We start from the raw sequence: 18,164 nt of genomic DNA on the forward strand, positions 1-18,164 counted from the left end.
AAGCCTATCAGGACCACTCTACATACAGTGATACAGTGCTGGAGCCCTTCCAGCAGTTTGTATGTGAACAAGGGTGAATAGGTGAACAATGTGAACAATTTCAGTCTGGGTCTGAGGTGTGAACAGTACAGGACTCTATGGGTGTGAACAATGCAGGGGTGATTACAGGTGGCCAGTTAATCTTAGAACATTTTAAAGCTTACACAAGGTAAGCAGTTACAGCTGCCAGGCTTTCATGTGGGGGCCACAAAAGGAGGGGTCGCAGGCAAGATGTGGCCCATGGATTGGACAGCACTGGTCTAAGGCATAGTACATTAGTGGCTGAAACACAAGTTACACTTGCTCACACCATTAGAAAATGAACTCATTAGATACCTACTGTGTACACAAAACTGTGGAACAGAAATATGTGTATTTAAATACGTGATGTACCTGATTAAAATCAGTCTATTTCTGTACTGTATCACAGAGGGTTACCAACAAGTCATTCTTCCATATGGTAAAACCTTTTCCTGAGAGTAATGGGTCCCTGATATAACCCATACTCTGCCAGTTGTTCTGAGCTTTGAGGGAATAAGGCAGTCTGAAGCAACAGACATTACTGATAGAATAATGTAGTCTTAATTGCAGATTTTCTGTATATTATGTGCATATGTATTATTTGAGAGTTTTCTTGTCCATAGTTGATCTTTCTTTAAAGTGGATCTATAAAATGTTGCTTGTTAGTGTATGCCAAGATACATAGTTATATAATTAAATCAGGTTGAAAAAAGACAAAGTCCATCAAGTTCAACCCCTCCAAATGAAAACCCAGCAATATCGGGTTAAATCATGCTATTCCTGCAAATGAAGCTAGAAGCTCTAAAGACAAGAAGCAGTAACATATCAAAAGTAAAAACTCTTCAAGTAACAAGGGTGGTCAAGGTGCAGCAATTCCAGACGGTCAGCTAATGGAATGGAATTCTGCAGGAAAAGCAAAATGATGATTGGTACTGAAGGAATCCACAAAGGCTACGTAAATATAGTGAAAAGAAAAACATTTATTTAAGAGAACATCTCTGGCAGAACCTTAAGAGTTTCATGCTAAAAGGCACTTGTTCATAGAGCCTGTGATTATGTTCCTTTTAGCATGAAATGCTCAAGGCTCTGCCAGTGATCTTATCTTAAGTAGACACTTTGCTTTTTACTATATTTTCTGGGCTTTGAGGATTCTTATGGGCCCACGTTCATTTTGTTGGAACCTTCAAACATAGTGTTAATAGCACCAGGCAACTAAACAGCAGGATGTCCTCTTACCCCAAAATGTGCCTCCTTGTCTGTATGTTAGAAACAGGTATAGGATCCCTTATCCGGAAACCCGATATCCAGAAAGCTCCGAATTATGGAATGGCCTCCATTTTATCCAAATAATCCAAAATTTTAAAAATGATTTCCTTTTTCTCTGTAATAATAAAACAGTAGCTTCTACTTGATCCCAACTAAGATATAATTAATTCTTATTGGCAGCAAAACCAGCCTATTGGGTTTATTTAATGTTTAAATTAATTTCTAGTAGACTTAAGGCATGAAGACCCAAATTACGGAAAGATCCGTTATCCGGAAAACCCCAGGTCCCGAGCATTCTGGATAACAGGTCCCATACCTGTAGCAGCAAAAATTACTGATGGTGGGCTAGAAAGCAGGTTGCTCATTGGTGAATGTTTTTGCATCTAATTTGAGTTAGAAAGCACATTGTAACATTTTACAGAGGGCCAGATCCTTGTATTATTACTCTTATTCTTTATTGTTATAGAACTGACATATTCACTAGCACTTATTATACATTTCATATGAGTCCCTGCCCCAGTGACGCTTACAATCTAAGGTCACACACAGCAGGGTCAATTTTATCAGGAGCCAGTTAACCTGCCTGTATGTTGGAGTAAGGGAGGAAACAGGAATACCTGGATGATACCAACAAAGAAACAGGGGAACATAAAAACTCCTTATACAATGTTTGAGACTCAGTAAGACAACTACATGTCCAGAGTCAAAATTAAAAGGGAAAAGTTAGAGCCAGGAAAACTGGAAACTCTTTTGTTTCATTCTCTCTTCCAAAAAAAGGAGCTGCTGAACTTGTTGGCAATGTTCAGGGTATAGTTGAATCTCTTGGGGTTCAATTAGGGTATTTTCTTCATAGTCAGAGTCCTGTTGGTTATAGACTTGTTTTAGGTATTCATAAACCTTCAGGAATCCTTCTTCTCCCAAACACTGCACACAGACCCTAAAAACAGAGAGTTAGTGTACTTGTAAAATGTTGCAGCATAACATGTATAGATTTTCAACAGAATACTGAATAAAATTACCCACACAGTATCCATTACCTAACAATGTATAAAGCAAAACATTACATAAAACTGTATAAAGCAAACAACAAAGGTTTCAACAGTGCATTGTTTTATAGGTTCTTTAATTGCAAATCCAGAAACTCCTGTCCTTGAATCACTTGCTGATACGTTGCTATACATTTATTTTGGCTATTTTAATAATGAAGCCAAATGCATTGGTGCCTTATATTACAGTGGTGATAAAATGCCTAAGTTCTGGTGCTTTGTAGATTCACACATCCCAAACCCAGGAAATAATGAAGCTTTATTTTTCTTTTGTCTCTTCCCAAGAATAAGGGCTAGTCCACACGGGGAGATAGCGACGCGTTTGCGGTCGCGGCGACAAAGCGCCGCGACAGTCGCCGCGACCGGCGCAGGCGACAGTTTTGTATGGGCGCCTATGTAAAAACGCCTGTGCTAACCACACGAGGCGATGCGCTTTTCAACAGTCGCCTGAAAAGCGATTTTCAGGCGACTGTTGAAAAGCGCATCGCCTCGTGTGGTTAGCACAGGCGTTTTTACATAGGCGCCCATACAAAACTGTCGCCTGCGCCGGTCGCGGCGACTGTCGCGGCGCTTTGTCGCCGCGACCGCAAACGCGTCGCTATCTCCCCGTGTGGAATAGCCCTAAATGTATGTCTTTTTTATACTTTTTTTTCCTCCTGTGGGAAAACAATAAACATTTCAAAATGAAAATAAATTAACATTTTTCACTAATTGAGCTGCTCTTTTCATGAAGAGCTTCTACAGGGACTGCTCCATATCTTTCTTTGCTTTCTTTGCTTATCTGAGCTGAGCAAACAAAATTGATAAGTATATTGACATGAATGTTCTGTATTCCATGGGGTTGCTCATTAGGGGCCAGTTAGCCTGTCCATACGGAATGACCATCTTTATAAAATGCGGTGTGAGTCATACACATAGCTTGTTACTGAATATACTAATGTAAATAACCTGAATAAACACAAATAATCTTTAAGGGACATACATTTGAAACGGACAGACAGAATGGAAAGCAAGACTTAGCTAAAAATGGAAAGGGAAGTGGGGAAGGACTCGGAGATGAGGAACCTGAGAGAAGAGATAAGTGTGAAGAACAGGAAACATTCTGTGTAAACAACAGAAGGCTGCTTTTCTGTTCAAGCTCACGCTTCCTAGATACCATAAGCAGCAGGAGAGGATCCTAACGGATTTAGAGTCACATGTGTTAGTGAAACATTGTGTCATGGAAGCCATTGGACTCCAACAACTGTTAGTTGCTTATCCTTTTAGAGTTAATTCAAATATTGTAATTAAATAAATGAAATAAATAAATCCGTGAAATTAAATAAATAAACTCATTACATTTCTCTTCAACCATCATCCTATAAATAGAATTTTCTTGCATTTTAACCTTATGTTAGAGATGATAAATCTCTGTGTATAATCTCTATTTCAATTTCCCCATGCAGGCTAAACATGGGACATATACAGCTGCATGCCAGGCACTGTGCTATCTAGCTCAAATTAAAACTAAAGATAATACCTGATCTTCCACCATACTATAATTTATCCTGGAAAAAAATCCAGATAAATAATCCTTATAGATAATAAGCAGCAGATTCCTCGCAACATAAACCTGCTATGAGCCATCTGTAGCAAACAAAGTCCAAATATGTGTACATTTGACATTGAAAGATATATACACTTAATATGGAAAAAATATATTGCTATATATTGTGGGAAAAATGTGTACATTTTCCAGGTTAATACTAAAGAAAAAATAGTAGCTTAGCAGTATAGAGTGTATATTGACTGCAACATTAATTACAACATTTATTATACATACAATGCAGGACTTGGTTATTTGAATGGGCTGCTGCTAACCAATCAAAAATGAAGGCCTGGGGCTCCATGTTCAGACTATAAAGCAAACATGGATGTGGATGTTTTTCATCAGAAATCCTGGGATTTAAATGCATTTTCAGTAATTTTTTCTTTTTTTAAAAAAATCATTAACTTGTGGAATCCCTGCATTATTGCTAGACATTAGAGTATGTGTCTAAGATTGAGGTTTTCTATTAATATTCAAACTCATAATAATGTAATAGTCTGATCTTCAAACATTTTTCCCATGGTTCCAATACTCTCATTTGGTTCCTGGGATATCCAGCCTCTGGGCTCCACTTCCACTCTTTTGGGTTACTCTTGGGCCAGCACCAAAATTAGAAGCTGCTGTTATAGGCTGAGAGTATGCAGTGTCATCAGTATAGTCAGATGACAAATTTACAGAGAGGAAGGTCCCTGTTATCCAGAATGTTCAGGACCCAGGGTTTTCCAAATAAGGGATCTTCCATAATTTGCATCTAAACATTAAAAGAAACCCAATAGGCTTGTTTTGTCTCCAATAAGGATGAATTATATCTTAGTTTGGATCAAGCACATAGTACAGTTTATTATTACAGAGGAAAATTTTTTGGATTATTTAAATAAAATGGAGTCTATGGGAGATGTTCTTTTTGTAATTTGGAGCTTTCTGGATAACGGGTTTCCGGATAATTGGATCCCATACCTGCATCTGTTAAATCCCAAGGAGAGAAGTAATCAATTGCTTTATTGCTGGGATATACTAAACATGTATGTGCATTTTAATTGGACTGGTTCATACTTTTTATATCAGAGCCAGGGGTGCTTCAAACAGACAAGCGACAAGCATTTTAGCGGAGTAGCAGTTTTAGCACATGTGCACCCTCGTGCCTTAACATTGTTTTTGAACCAGAGTTATACCACATAGTTATAAACAATTTTTCTCTACTTCAGCTAAGTGCCTCAAGTCTTTTGGGAAAGCTAATTTATTTAAGAAACACTTTTCATTTTTAAATACATACTGCATGAATTTTAAACTACAAATAATATTAAAGTTTTACTAAAATTGAATCCTAAGTACTTTGTACAAATCAATATGAATCCATTTTTTTAAAGCTAGGAATCGCCCCCAAAAAACTGTTGGCCTGTGTGGTAGGTAAATGGTTACTTTTCTTTCCGTATAGCCTGCAGTATATTTTTTTTACTTCAGTGGTGAATCTGCTTTGATAACGGGCTGTGTTCAAAAACGTAGGGTTTCTCTTCCCACATGTCTGATTGTGCTGGGTTTGCTTGTGTATAGTAAGGATATCTTATATTTATGGTATGTATATTACATGTACAGTATATGTAACTGTAACTGCTCATTTCATGTATGATGCTGATACTAGCTATATATCTTCTGTAAACATACAAAATATTCTTCTATACATTATAATGATGTGCCTTGTTTCAGATATATTTTGTATGTTGATATTTCTGTTCACTTCTTTGGTTCAAGGAATCCAGACTTTCTTTACACTTACAAATATTGATTTGCATGTTTAACAATTGCTTTTGCCCTCCATACACTTATTTTTAGCTTTGTTAAATCTGTCTCTGCCATGGCAGAGGCCTGTTTCATTCATGATCACTTGGCTACCAAGTCTGTGCTGAAAAATATGGAAAGCATTGAGCTCCACATAACCTGTGAATAAATGTCTATCACTTTCCCCCAGAGGGGCATTACAGTTGGGATTGAATATTAAATTCCACTCAGTGGCTTTGTAGTGGCGACACACATATTGGATTAAAACAGCAACCTTTAAGGATCTGTCTCCAGCTATTACCACATAAAAGCCTTTCTTTTCCAAATGTATTCTCTATCAGTTTGACATTTCCATGGGGGAGCTTATGTTAGAAAGTACTTACTCTTCCAAATTCTGTCTATTTCCAGTTTTCAATAAAATCCACAGAGCCTCTGTTCACTATAGGAAACTGAATCATCTATCTATCTGCTCCCATGTTTTGTATCTAACCTGTGTTGACCATGATCCATCCATCCACCTTTCCTTGGGCCCACTGCAAAGCATAACATATACCCAGCGTCTGCCTGTTAAAGCTTTGCATGTTTAGCTTCCATTGGTTTCTTTTCTGAATTGATCACAAGAAACCTGACAGATCTACATTTTTTGAAAATAAAAATGATAAATCATAACACAATGCAGATGTACATTTTCCAAACAGCAATTTTGAGTAGATTTAATGAATGTGATATTGTCTCCTGACAAACAGTATTTTCTTTCTTGTTGATCAATACTTCTGTCTTTATTGTTTCTATGTAGTGTTAGCATCCCCCCTTGCACTTGCAGAGAGAAAGCTGAATTAAATACGTATGTGTAAATGTACATTTGGTGCAAATTATTCTACAGGTCCAGAAAACCCATAGCAAACATTCAACATGAAATATTTACTGTTTTAGTTAGAATAATGGAAGCAAATATGATTGTTTCCATTGGTTAGTGCATCGGGAGGCTACTTTGTATTTATTATTTGACCCTCTAAAGCTGCTAATACTATAGGGCACATGTATGGCCGTAAGTGCAATGAGCAAATCACCATGTTTTCCCCCCAGAATCAGGCATAATTACGGTTGCAAAGGGGCAGTGCTCTTGGTGCAAATCAGGCACGGTTGCACTGAATATTTTTGACGTTTGCCTGCTGCCATTTCCCATGTGCTGGGACCTGAAGTGGCACTCACAGACCTTCCTGTGCTACTCTGATACTTAGAACCAGGTACAACAAATGGGGCAGTTTTAAAGGTCCTCATTGGTGCAGTTCAGGAAGGGGTCACCTATGATAGAAATCTAAGTTTTAACCAGGATTTTTAATTCTCCTTTAAGGCACTTCAAGGATCACATTGAGCTACTAGCTTACCTAGTAGTGATGTGCACCCAACCATAACCCCCCAAGAAGCAGCACTCAACCATAATGAGTCGGGTGCTCCCATTTATATACCCGCGCCTACCCCATCCTGCAGTGATGTGACGGAAGGTGGCAGGGCACTCCGATGGGGGAGTATATAAAAAGGAGTGCGTCGGGCAGAAGTGGGGCGCTATGAGGTCAGAAAACTTTGTGTGGAAGTTGATCCAAACCCGCCTGACCCACAGGTCCCCCAGGCTTTGGGTCGGCCTGCACATCGCTATTACCTAGTCTGATGACCTGGATTATCAAATTACTTTTATTCGTAAAATAGATGAGGTTGAAAAAAGACTAGGAAATCACCGACTCCACTATTTGGGATTCGGATGAAACCTGAAATCCTTCATGAAATTTTCCCTTCCCACCCCTAATTTGCATATTTGGGATTCGGATTTGGTTCGGCCAGGCACAAGGATTCAGCTGACACAACCTCAAATCAACCTTAAATTTATGGATAACCACTCTTTACAAATAAACTACATAGAGTGCATATTTTCTTGTGATACCTCTCAACCATGTGTTTACTGATTTGGTTAGTGGATGGTTAAGGTTTTTAATTTTTTTGCTTCCATTTTAGAAAATATTTGTACGTGCTTCCATAAGTGACATACATGGTTCATGCTAGAATGCCTTTGTTACAGGTGCTAATTACCTTACATAAGAGAATATTATAATTAGAGCAGCAATGGGCTGAATCAGTTACTGACAGTGACAGATTTTTTACCTAAATTTAAACTAGAGTTTTTTTGCTGAAAAGATGAAGAGAGTTTTTTTAAATAAGCCAAAAAGGAGTTAATTCTCATGGACAAAATGTCCAACTGAACAGTCTAATACAAGAGGTCCTTTATCAATATATTTAGGACATTGAGACATTTTGTGCATACAGCTACTAAAAAGTCCTTACCCTTTAAACAACAACTGAACATATAAATTCACTTCACTATGCCTTCATTCTGCAACCTCGTAAAACATGCTGGCAAAGTTGGAAGAGAACACAGTAATAATTGTGTTTTTAAGTAATAAGATTATGTTTTTTTGTTCATAAGCAGCAGCTCCCCTGGGTGACATAATGGTGCTTTGCAACATTCATACTGATTATTAGGATCGTGAATCTTATGCAGTTACTAGTTCCATGCTGGCACTTTTCACCTTGAACAGAAATCCTACAAGTTTCAGTTTTGGACATTTATCACATAGGAGTAGCACTGACAGGCCATGTCATTTCAACAGATGACACCACTTTAATGCAAAAATCTCACAACTTCTGTGCAATATCATTAAATTGGCAGCTGCACCAAATAGACCAAAACATGCCCCTCATTAGTCCTGTGTATTGAATATAGCTCTTTCATAAATACTGTGGGTCTCTTTATGCAACTTGCAAGCAGCCGAATATGCTAATATATCTCCATGTTTATTTTCAGACATATTTTGATCCCCAGTGTATATTTCTCAAAAGGTTTACTGCCAAAAACAGTTATAGTTAAAGCTCATGCCTACAAACTTCAACCTTCTGTCCAAGTAAAACATGTATAACTTCTAGTTTTTAGAACAACCAATGTGACAATTTAATTAACCTTGGATTTTCAATTACTCTATCCAGCATTTTCTTAACATCTGCCAGTAAAACAGTTTGGAATTCTTCACAGTTCTCACCCAACCCTTCTTAACTAAAGAAGTAGGGCAGTACATTATGTTTTGGGAGTCTGTCTCAAGGTAACTACGACCCTTTAGCAGGGAAGATATGAGTGTCCAGTGATGCCCCAGAAGTTCCTCATCTTCTTCTCTGCTGATTCACTGCACATGCTCTGTCAGTTATTGAGCTTAGGGATCAACAAACAAAATACAGAATAAATGTAAATACAACAATATAAGGCTGATCAGTAAATAATGCAAATTATTGTTATATGGCCACTCAGAAACCAACATAATTAGCATCAGAATGTAATTATCAGCCCTGTAGCATTAGATTAAATGACAGGCTAACCACATTTTCTGCATAGTTATTTGCAACGACCCCTAAGCTTGGCTTCTCAACAGCTGCCTGCAGCATACTGAGCATGGGAGTGTCGCAGACATTCCTAACAAAATCCAAGATGGGAAACTACTGTGACAGATTTGAAGGCCTGGATCATTACTACTATAGAGATGTTGAACCTTTAGGCTGGTTCAATAAGTTCAGTATATAAAATATGGCATTTCTAGCCATATTAATTTTTATGGTTTATTTCTCCTACAACTTTACCTGGGTCTATTTAATCTTTATAGCATAGCCATTTACCATTGTATCGATGACCAGTGCCATATTCCATAGGGCTGATAAAACAAGGCACTCTAAGGGATTCAAATTTTCAAGTTTGTTTTCCGAAATGTTGATATGATAAAGCACCAATATGCAAAGAAACATTGTTATATTCAAACAATATGCTGTATTCTGACACATTACACTATACATTTCAGAAGCCTGGCTTATAAACTATAGAATAGTATGAAAAAATGTACTGGTTACTTTAATTGGTAGTAGTAAGGAATTATCATCCTGCAGTATTTTGGTCAGTGAGTAATGCTCTTCAAAGATTCAGCACATTGGACAGTTTAGCACTTTTAATGTTTCAGCACCTTGAACAGTTCCTCTCTGGGAATATACAGTTATCTAATGCCCATAGCTAGTTTCATGCTGTTTGATCTTTGCTATGTGCAGTGTGATTAACTTTCTTCTTTCAACCTTTAAAGGGATACTGTCATGGGAAAATACTGTCAGTTAATAGTGCTGCTCTTCTGCACTGAAATCCAGTTTCCAAACGAGCAATCACATTTTTTTCATATTTAATTTTGAAATCTGACATGGGGCTAGACAAATGATCAGTTCCATAGGTGCCCCAGTCATGTGACTTGGGCTCTGATAAACTTCAGTCACTCTTTACTGCTGTACTGCAAATTTGAGTGATATAACCCCCCCCGGCAGCCTGACAACAGAACAATGGGAAGGGAACCAGATAACAGTCCCTAACACAAGATAACAGCTGCCTGGTAGATATAAGAATAGCACTTAGTAGTAAAAATCCAGGTCCCACTGAGACACATTCAGTTACATTAAGTAGGAGAAAGTACAGCCTGTCAGAAAGCAGTCTCATAGTGCAGCACTGGCTCTTTCTGAAAGCACATGTCCAGGCTAAATGACCTGAGATGGCTGCCTACACACCAATATTACAACAAAAAAAAACATTTATTGGTTCCGGAATTTAATTTTATATGGCAGAGTAAACTATTTGTAGTGTAAACAGTCTAATTTAGAAATAAAACTACACGATAAGGCTATGGGCATACAGACAGTTGTCAGCGGCTGTTGTCAGTCTGTGTATTTTTGCAGGCTGAGAGAAGCAGATCTGCTCAGTGCCCCTGCTCCATTGATTTGAATCTGATCAGCCTGTGTGCGGTCAGGCTAAAAACAGCCACTGACAACAGCCTGTGTGTCCATAGCCTTAAAATCATGACAGAATCCCTTTAAGATTACTGGCACACTGGACAATTACTATTGATTTGTCACCCAGCATATTCTCACTTTATGGGAGGGAAATAAAAATGCTAGCAATAATTTCCTATTGAAAATGACAGGGAATCACTGCAATGGATTGGGTTCTGTCTGTTGACAAGCTGATATCACCCAAAAATGTAGGACTGTATATTTCCAATTATTACGCACCAGTCTCTAGACAGGACCCGGCGCATAGAAGCAATTCAGAACAGAAAAGCACTTGCACAACCTTATCTTCCACAGTATGATTAGCTTGGTGCTCAGTGATAGAGGATTCAGCAACCTTTCAGTGCAAAAATAAAATGGAAACTCACAGGCACACAAGACTTCATGATGCAGGGCGAACCCTTGCAACATTTTAATGTGGAAATGCAATGCTTGACAAAGGGGAGGTCAGCGTCGGACTGGAGGGTCAGCTAACCCCCCACTGGGCACTCTGCCTTTGCCATAACCCCCCTACAGGCCCCCCATCCCAGCCGGGCCCCTGCTTATCTGTCCTATTGTTGCGGTTGCGATCGGGGCCAGGGGAGCGAGATCATGAGGCAACACAGGCTGTAAATGATTGTGGGTCGGCGGTGCCGATGGTTTTTACCCGGTGTCCTGCCACCCCTGACAATGGGGGTGATACCTCAAAACATTGCACTTCCCTAAAAAATATTTAGATATAAATTTAGATATAAATCTTAGTTTTGTTGTAAATGTTTCCGCATTTCCCCCTGTTTGTCTTACAGCTGCCATTAGAGCATCACCAAGTCAGAAAGTGTTATGTACTGTATGTCTTGGATTACACTGAAATTAGAAAGTGTATACTTAGGAGCTATAACTGCAGGGCCAACCATGCAGGAAATCTGAGCACTGAGGTCACAGAACCATCACACAATGTCTTAGATTTATCATGCAACAAAGTACATACTGTCATTGATCAACACTGTGAGACACAGAAAAACTGTATTCAAATATAAGCTTTATCCTGAAAGGATGATCTGATCTAGCAATTACACAATAATGTGAAAAGGGATTAAGATTAAGGGATTAAGATGCTACAGCCATGGTGGCTAGTTATTAGGTCACATAGAAAAAGCAGCAAGTGAATGTCAGTAAACAGCAAACATATGCATTATTTACGATTAGTGCTTGCTGGATTTTGCATTGGTATTTACTGTTAGTATTTTAGTCTCTAGCATGAGGTTAGTAAATCCACTCATACAACCCTATACTGCTGTATCCTCTTGTGGGCTGTACAGAAGTGGAACTCATCTATGCTTACTGCTTGTTATGTTATATTAATTGTGCCAAAAGGAAAAACCACCAGCACACCCTGGCCTCTCAAAGTATATTGGAACGGTGCTCAGTAAAAAAAGGGTCGGCACCCTCAAATAAACTTAGGTACGAGGGAAAATTACCGGCACTCTGGACTCAACGCCAAGCCCTGCATGTTTATTACTGAGTAATGTTTCGGGGGAACGCCCTTTTGTCACAATATTAATTGTGTCATCATGTATAAAATACACTGTACTCCTGCAATAATATACAGCTAGAAATAACGGAAAAATTTAAATAACCACAGTGACACAGAGTGCTACTAAAATCAACTTCCTTGTTGGAAATTAAGGTAAAACGCTAGATACAAGAGAAAATAATATTAGTTGTTTGCCTGATGTTTAAAGATAGAAGGGAGCTAAAGTTTATTTTTTTGGGTGGTAACATGGCTTTCTGAATTGCAGACATTTTTGTATAAAAATACAGACAACTATATTCTATGTATATTGCTGTAGGTAATCAGAAGCAGGACTTCCCTTGTTTGTGCCAGTCCTGAATCTGGCACCAGAGCTGTATTACTTGATCACCTGCAATGTGAATTATTAATACGCAAAGGAAGCAACGGAAGACATTTTTATCCACGTCTGATTAGGAGGAAGCCACCTCTTTGTATTGATTGTTTTACACTTATAGAAACCAAAGAGCTTATTCAGTTGTGGACAAAGCACAAAGCAAGCACTTATTTACTGAAAGGGTCACAAGGAGTGTAATATTTATAGACAGCACTAGCAAAAGTGACCTCCTATCATTTGTTGTGAAGGTCACCCCTGATTAAGGGCCAGATTTACTAAATGTTGAAAAAACTGAATGGCAAATTAACAGTAAGAGATACATTAACAAATGTTGACATTTGTAAGCTCCTTTATCCAATATGATTTTTGGAATACATTAATCCAATATATATATATATATATATATATATATATATATATATATATATATATATATATATATATATATATATATATATATATATATATATACTGTTTATACCCTGTAGATAGATAGATAGATAGATAGATAGATAGATAGAATGTTTAATGCTACAACTGTACCCACTCAAAGCCCAGCCTTTTTGTAGGATTCAACCATATCATTAGCGTTCAGCTGGACCAAATTGGAACACAAAGGGGGTTATTTAATAAAAATCCAAATTTATCTCATTATTTATTATTATTAAAAACCAAGACCAAACTCCCATACCTGATGTTACCTTATTTATTATTTAAAAAGCTCGAGCGAAAGCCCGAATCGTGCAATTTTTAGGGGTTTTTTCCCGAATCGCATAATTTTTAGGGGTTTTCCCCGAAAGCCCGAATTTTTGGGATTTGTGTCCGAAAAGGCTAATTCCAGCTCAGACCACAGAAGCTACTAAATCGGATAGGGACCTCTGCCATTGACTTATACACAACCTTGGCAGGTTTGAGACGGCAGATTTTCAGATTAGGGCTTTTTTGCTGCATCACACTTTAATAAATCTAGAAAAAAATTCTAGTTTTTAAAAAAATCCTGAAAAAGTTAGAAGGGGCAATACTTTTTTTTAGCTTTCCTTATGTTTTTGCTCATATTTGCTTATGCAAATACAGAGTATTAAGTAACAACATCAAAAAAAATTCAGCATATCAAAATGGCTTTCAATCCAGGAGCTGCTGGTTAAAATGGTACTATCGCCTTAAAACTGCTGCATGTTCCTAAATGTCAATCATGTTTACTTAGAATTTTCTGAATATTTATGTAATAACAAAAATAACAAAAATACACATTTCTAATATGCACTACATAGGCAGAATAAGAGAAGAAGAGCACCCTACATGCCCCTTTACTCTATAAATCTAGGATTTCTCAATAAAAGGGTGCAGTAAGTCACAGCAGTCATTCAGCAATGAGCTGGGTTGGATTTAGTGCAAGTTAGCCTAATGTAATCACATGTCTGATTTGTTGCTTAGTAAATTAACCCTATTGCCTGTGCCCACTAAACGCTGTATTATAGGTGGCCCTGCATATTGCACTAAATGACTAATGTCTAATGAGCCTTCTATTTGTGTTGAGATGGTAGTAAATGAAACTGGACTTGACAAATTGTCACAGCCTTGCTGAACTCTTGGGTGCTTTTGATTGCAAATCTAATATTTAAAATCCCCACAGTATACTTTATGTACTTAAGAGGAAATGACTGCTTTTTTAATTAGCCTCTTGTTTTTTTCAGTGAAGCATAGAAAGGACAAAGTGAATGGGAGGGAGTTTAGGGCACTGTGCTTCTATTTCTAATCGTGGTAGAGCCATCTGAAGAATGAAGCCTGTGACCATACTGAGGCACCTGGCAGGACCCTTGCTCACATCCTCTTGCTTGGAAAGAAAGCAAAGATGTCGCCATAGTAACCTCCATCACTTTCAGAGCCGCTCACTGTAATTGTTCTTTGAAATAAGTGCCTGTTCCACCGGGGAAACAATGACTCGGAGCTGGCTGCTATATTATTGTATTAGGATTAGAAATATAACACTGACACGCTTAATGCCGATCTCCTTAATGTAGCTTTTTTTCCCCCTTAGGCATACAGTTTATTTCTATATCTACTTATTCTTTTGTAGGGGGAGGTTTTTTTTTTCACTGAAGCAAAACACAAGAGTCTCATTTGTATAATGTTAACTGAATGTAATCTGCATGTACTACATGCACTAACTGCATCCTTGTATTGAGGTTTCTTTCATACAGTCCCCTGAGTACAAGTTCATGCTTTCTCCTCTGATTGACAGTGTTTCTCGTTTACTAATGAACCCTTATACATTTTGAGTAATTGCACCAGGTTCTCACAATCAGAGCATCTAAAATGACTGCTTAGTTCACATTAAAAAAGCTAAATAAGTCTAGTGGTAGTAGCAGGTGCAAATGCATCTGGGTCCAGATTCACTTAACTCCTGGCCCTGCTCTAACTTCCCATTTATCCAGTTATTTTTATGATCTGCCCAAACTTTGCCAACTTTATCCCTGCTCCTTATTGGTTCCACCAAATTAAGGGCAGTTGGGTAGTATGACGTTTAATCTGGAAGCAATGACAAGGATGCAAGGCAATTAATAAAAGTAATTAGTTGGATAGAGGCCTACAGTGGATAAAAATGGTACTGTTCTCAGCTAGCCAAGTAAACATTAATTCAATCAATTTTTATTTACATAGTAGTTGAGGGTGAATGAAAACTTATGTCCATGAGACTCATCCTACCTAAGCACATCCTATATAACTTCAAGTTAATCCAAAGGAAGGCAAAACAACTCATCAGAAGTCTCTCCTCATGCTTTAGAAGGGGAGAAAAATCCTTTCTGCCCCCACAGGACAATTGGACAGTCCCGAATAAACACTGAATTTAAAGTGTCAAACTTAGCCAAGTCAGTAATCATAAATCTGGATGGCTGGATTTAAGGGTTTTAAGGATGTTGAGCAACATAACATAATATGCCTCTTGCAGGTTGAGGAAGGCACAATAAAGTGAGCACCCCTCTTATACATATTTTCTGGGAATGCCCCGACCTTGCCGAGTATTGGGCCACAATCCTAAGGCTTTGCTCTACTATCCTAGGGAGGCAGTTACCCAATTCCCCTGCTCGTATACTATTATTTTGGGAACTGGACAATGAAGAGGGATCCCCAGATATTTCTTTAGAGCGACATCTACTTAATGCTGCCAAGGTACTCATCCCTAGACTTTGGAAATCCACCGTCCCTCCATCTGTTAAGGATTGGGCTATGAAAGTCAATGAAATTGCCAAATTCGAGGAGCTATCCACCTTCTCTAGCAAGCAACACTTAAAATATAGGGACGTATGGTTGAGAAGGTTACTATTTAGGGATACAGATGATTATGTACAGCTCTTTACGCCCTGAGAAGGACGATTCCGATGCATCTATAGGCCTGATTGATACCCTCGAATTAGGCCCTTTCTAGGTTGGGGGGATTTGTTATATATTTCTAGATGTACGTTTCTGCCGATATCTCCTGCGGGAGAACTTTGTTGTACTATCCTAACATGATGCATTGCATTTACATATTTCTGTACTGTGTGATATGGATCCTTTGGCTTAGACCCTCCCTCCTCCCCCTTTCCCATTCTTTCTTTCTGTACCCCTTCTAAACTTTTGAAACCAATAAAAACATATTTAAAAAAAAAATAAAGTGAGCACCCTAGAGATCTCAGGCTTAGAATATAGGAATCCAAATAGATTTAGAATTTTGGCAGCTCCCTTGTTGCTAAGGTCCAATTTATCCTAGCAACCAGGTAGTGATTTCAATGAGAGACTGAAAGATGATGAGATAAAGGAGAAGCCCCAAACAGAGAGATACGTTATAAAAAGCACCAAAAGCAATAAAAGTGTAGTCACACAGGACATTGGCCTTTTGAAAGCTGGAAAGAGGCAGAAGGGGACAGCACATAATTCATAATTCAAAACTATAAAAAAATTAAGACCAATTGAAATATTGTTCAGAATAGGTCATCTTATAGCATACTTAGAGTTAACCTGAGGATGAACCAACCCTATAATCCATCTGTCAAACAGAATTTTTTAAAAACTGTTTATATGAGAACAAAAGTAAGAAGAACGCAATCTACACATATTTAGCCTCAAGGAAGCAGACTGCTGCTGACTGTGCAGCGCTGCATGTTTTCATTGATACATCTTTAGTACAAGGGCAGCTAATCTGCTCCCACAGAGACCCCCGTGAGGTTAAGATGTCAGTCCTATCTATATTTCTTGTTCTCATTTGATTCCCTGTCTCCCCAGACATCTGTGCTTACAGCTTGAGACGTGCAAGTTCTTCCTCATCGCAGCTGAACATACTAGCATCAGAAGTAAAAGTGCCACTTGTCCCAACTCCATATCCTAAAGGGGAGAGAATGGGAAAAGAGAGTTTAGGAGGCTGCAATGCAATACATGTGCAGAACAGAAACAGTGCGTGTGGGGTGGGGAGTATAAAGCTGAGAGGGGAGAAGATTTGAAGAACCTGTTAACATACCAAATATAAAGAATAAGAGAAAAAAGGACACATATTTGTCTATTTGGTTTCTGAAAACCTCATCTCCCTGGTAAAATGTATTATGGGAAGGAAGGAAAAGAAGCAGATGGCTCATTAAAGGCATTACTCTAGACATTATTCTATTCCATTCTCACATGAATGTCAGCAGTGTGCAGCACTTGCCCCTGCCTCATGTCATGTAGTGGCAGGAGAAAGCTGACAGGACAAATAACTTGTATTCAGTACCATAATCCTTAAGGAATCACATCAGGTAAATGGTTGTTTATACTGACAGAACAATTAGTGTTCACTGCTGTATCCATCTGCCATGGGCCTTGTGACTTTAGCACAATGGATCTTTCTATATCTTTATGACACTTTCAATGCAGAGTAGTTCACTAAAAATGTTATCTGCTGAATACTCTTGTTGTTTTCTATGGGGAAAACATGGTTTTAAAAGGTTGACTGCTTTTATATACGTCATGGAACTCCCAGGTAATGTTAAGCTAAACCAAAGTAGAAACAGTTCTACTTCAAATCTCACTTAGTTTGTGTTTTAATAGTTACATAGTTACATAGTTAAATTGGGTTGAAAAAAGACAAAGTCCATCAAGTTCAACCCCTCCAAATGAAAACCCAGCATCCATACACACACCCCTACTTTTAATTAAATTCTATATACCCATACCTATACTAACTATAGAGCTTAGTATCACAATAGCCTTTGATATTATGTCTGTCCAAAAAAATCATCCAAGCCATTCTTAAAGGCATTAACTGAATCAGCCATCACAACATCACCCGGCAGTGCATTCCACAACCTCACTGTCCTGACTGTGAAGAACCCCCTACGTTGCTTAAAATGTTTTAGTAATTAGCTATGTAACTCAAACTGTAAAACACAAACGCCGTTATAAATAAGTAGTACATAATCTGTATATAAATGTGTATTTGTAAATATCTAAAGGCAGCTTTCATTGTAGTATATTGGGGACAGTGTCGGACTGGGATGCCAGGGGCCCACCTGAAAACCAGACCATGGGCCCACTTTCCAAACTATTATTCCTCATTCAATCTCTTTATTCTGCTAGTCTCTTTTCTCTACATACTGTACTATACTCTCTTCTTCCATT

General features: G+C 38.2%; 1 protein-coding gene across 1 annotated transcript in view; it reads right to left on the bottom strand.

Moving 5' to 3' along the window:
* Nucleotides 1–1,756: 1,756 nt before the first annotated feature.
* The window catches only part of LOC108704815 (serine/threonine-protein kinase Nek11), a 163,683-nt gene continuing 147,275 nt past the window's right edge, over nucleotides 1,757–18,164 (bottom strand). Inside the window, exons 15-16 of the mRNA XM_018241496.2 lie at nucleotides 16,814–16,898; nucleotides 1,757–2,263 (exon numbers count right to left, since the gene is read on the bottom strand). Coding sequence (XP_018096985.1) covers nucleotides 2,050–2,263; nucleotides 16,814–16,898 — 299 coding nt within the window. The 3' untranslated portion in view covers nucleotides 1,757–2,049. The remainder of the gene's footprint in view (nucleotides 2,264–16,813; nucleotides 16,899–18,164) is intronic.

Source organism: Xenopus laevis, chromosome 4L, assembly GCF_017654675.1.
Source record: "Xenopus laevis strain J_2021 chromosome 4L, Xenopus_laevis_v10.1, whole genome shotgun sequence".
Lineage (NCBI taxonomy): Eukaryota > Metazoa > Chordata > Amphibia > Anura > Pipidae > Xenopus > Xenopus laevis.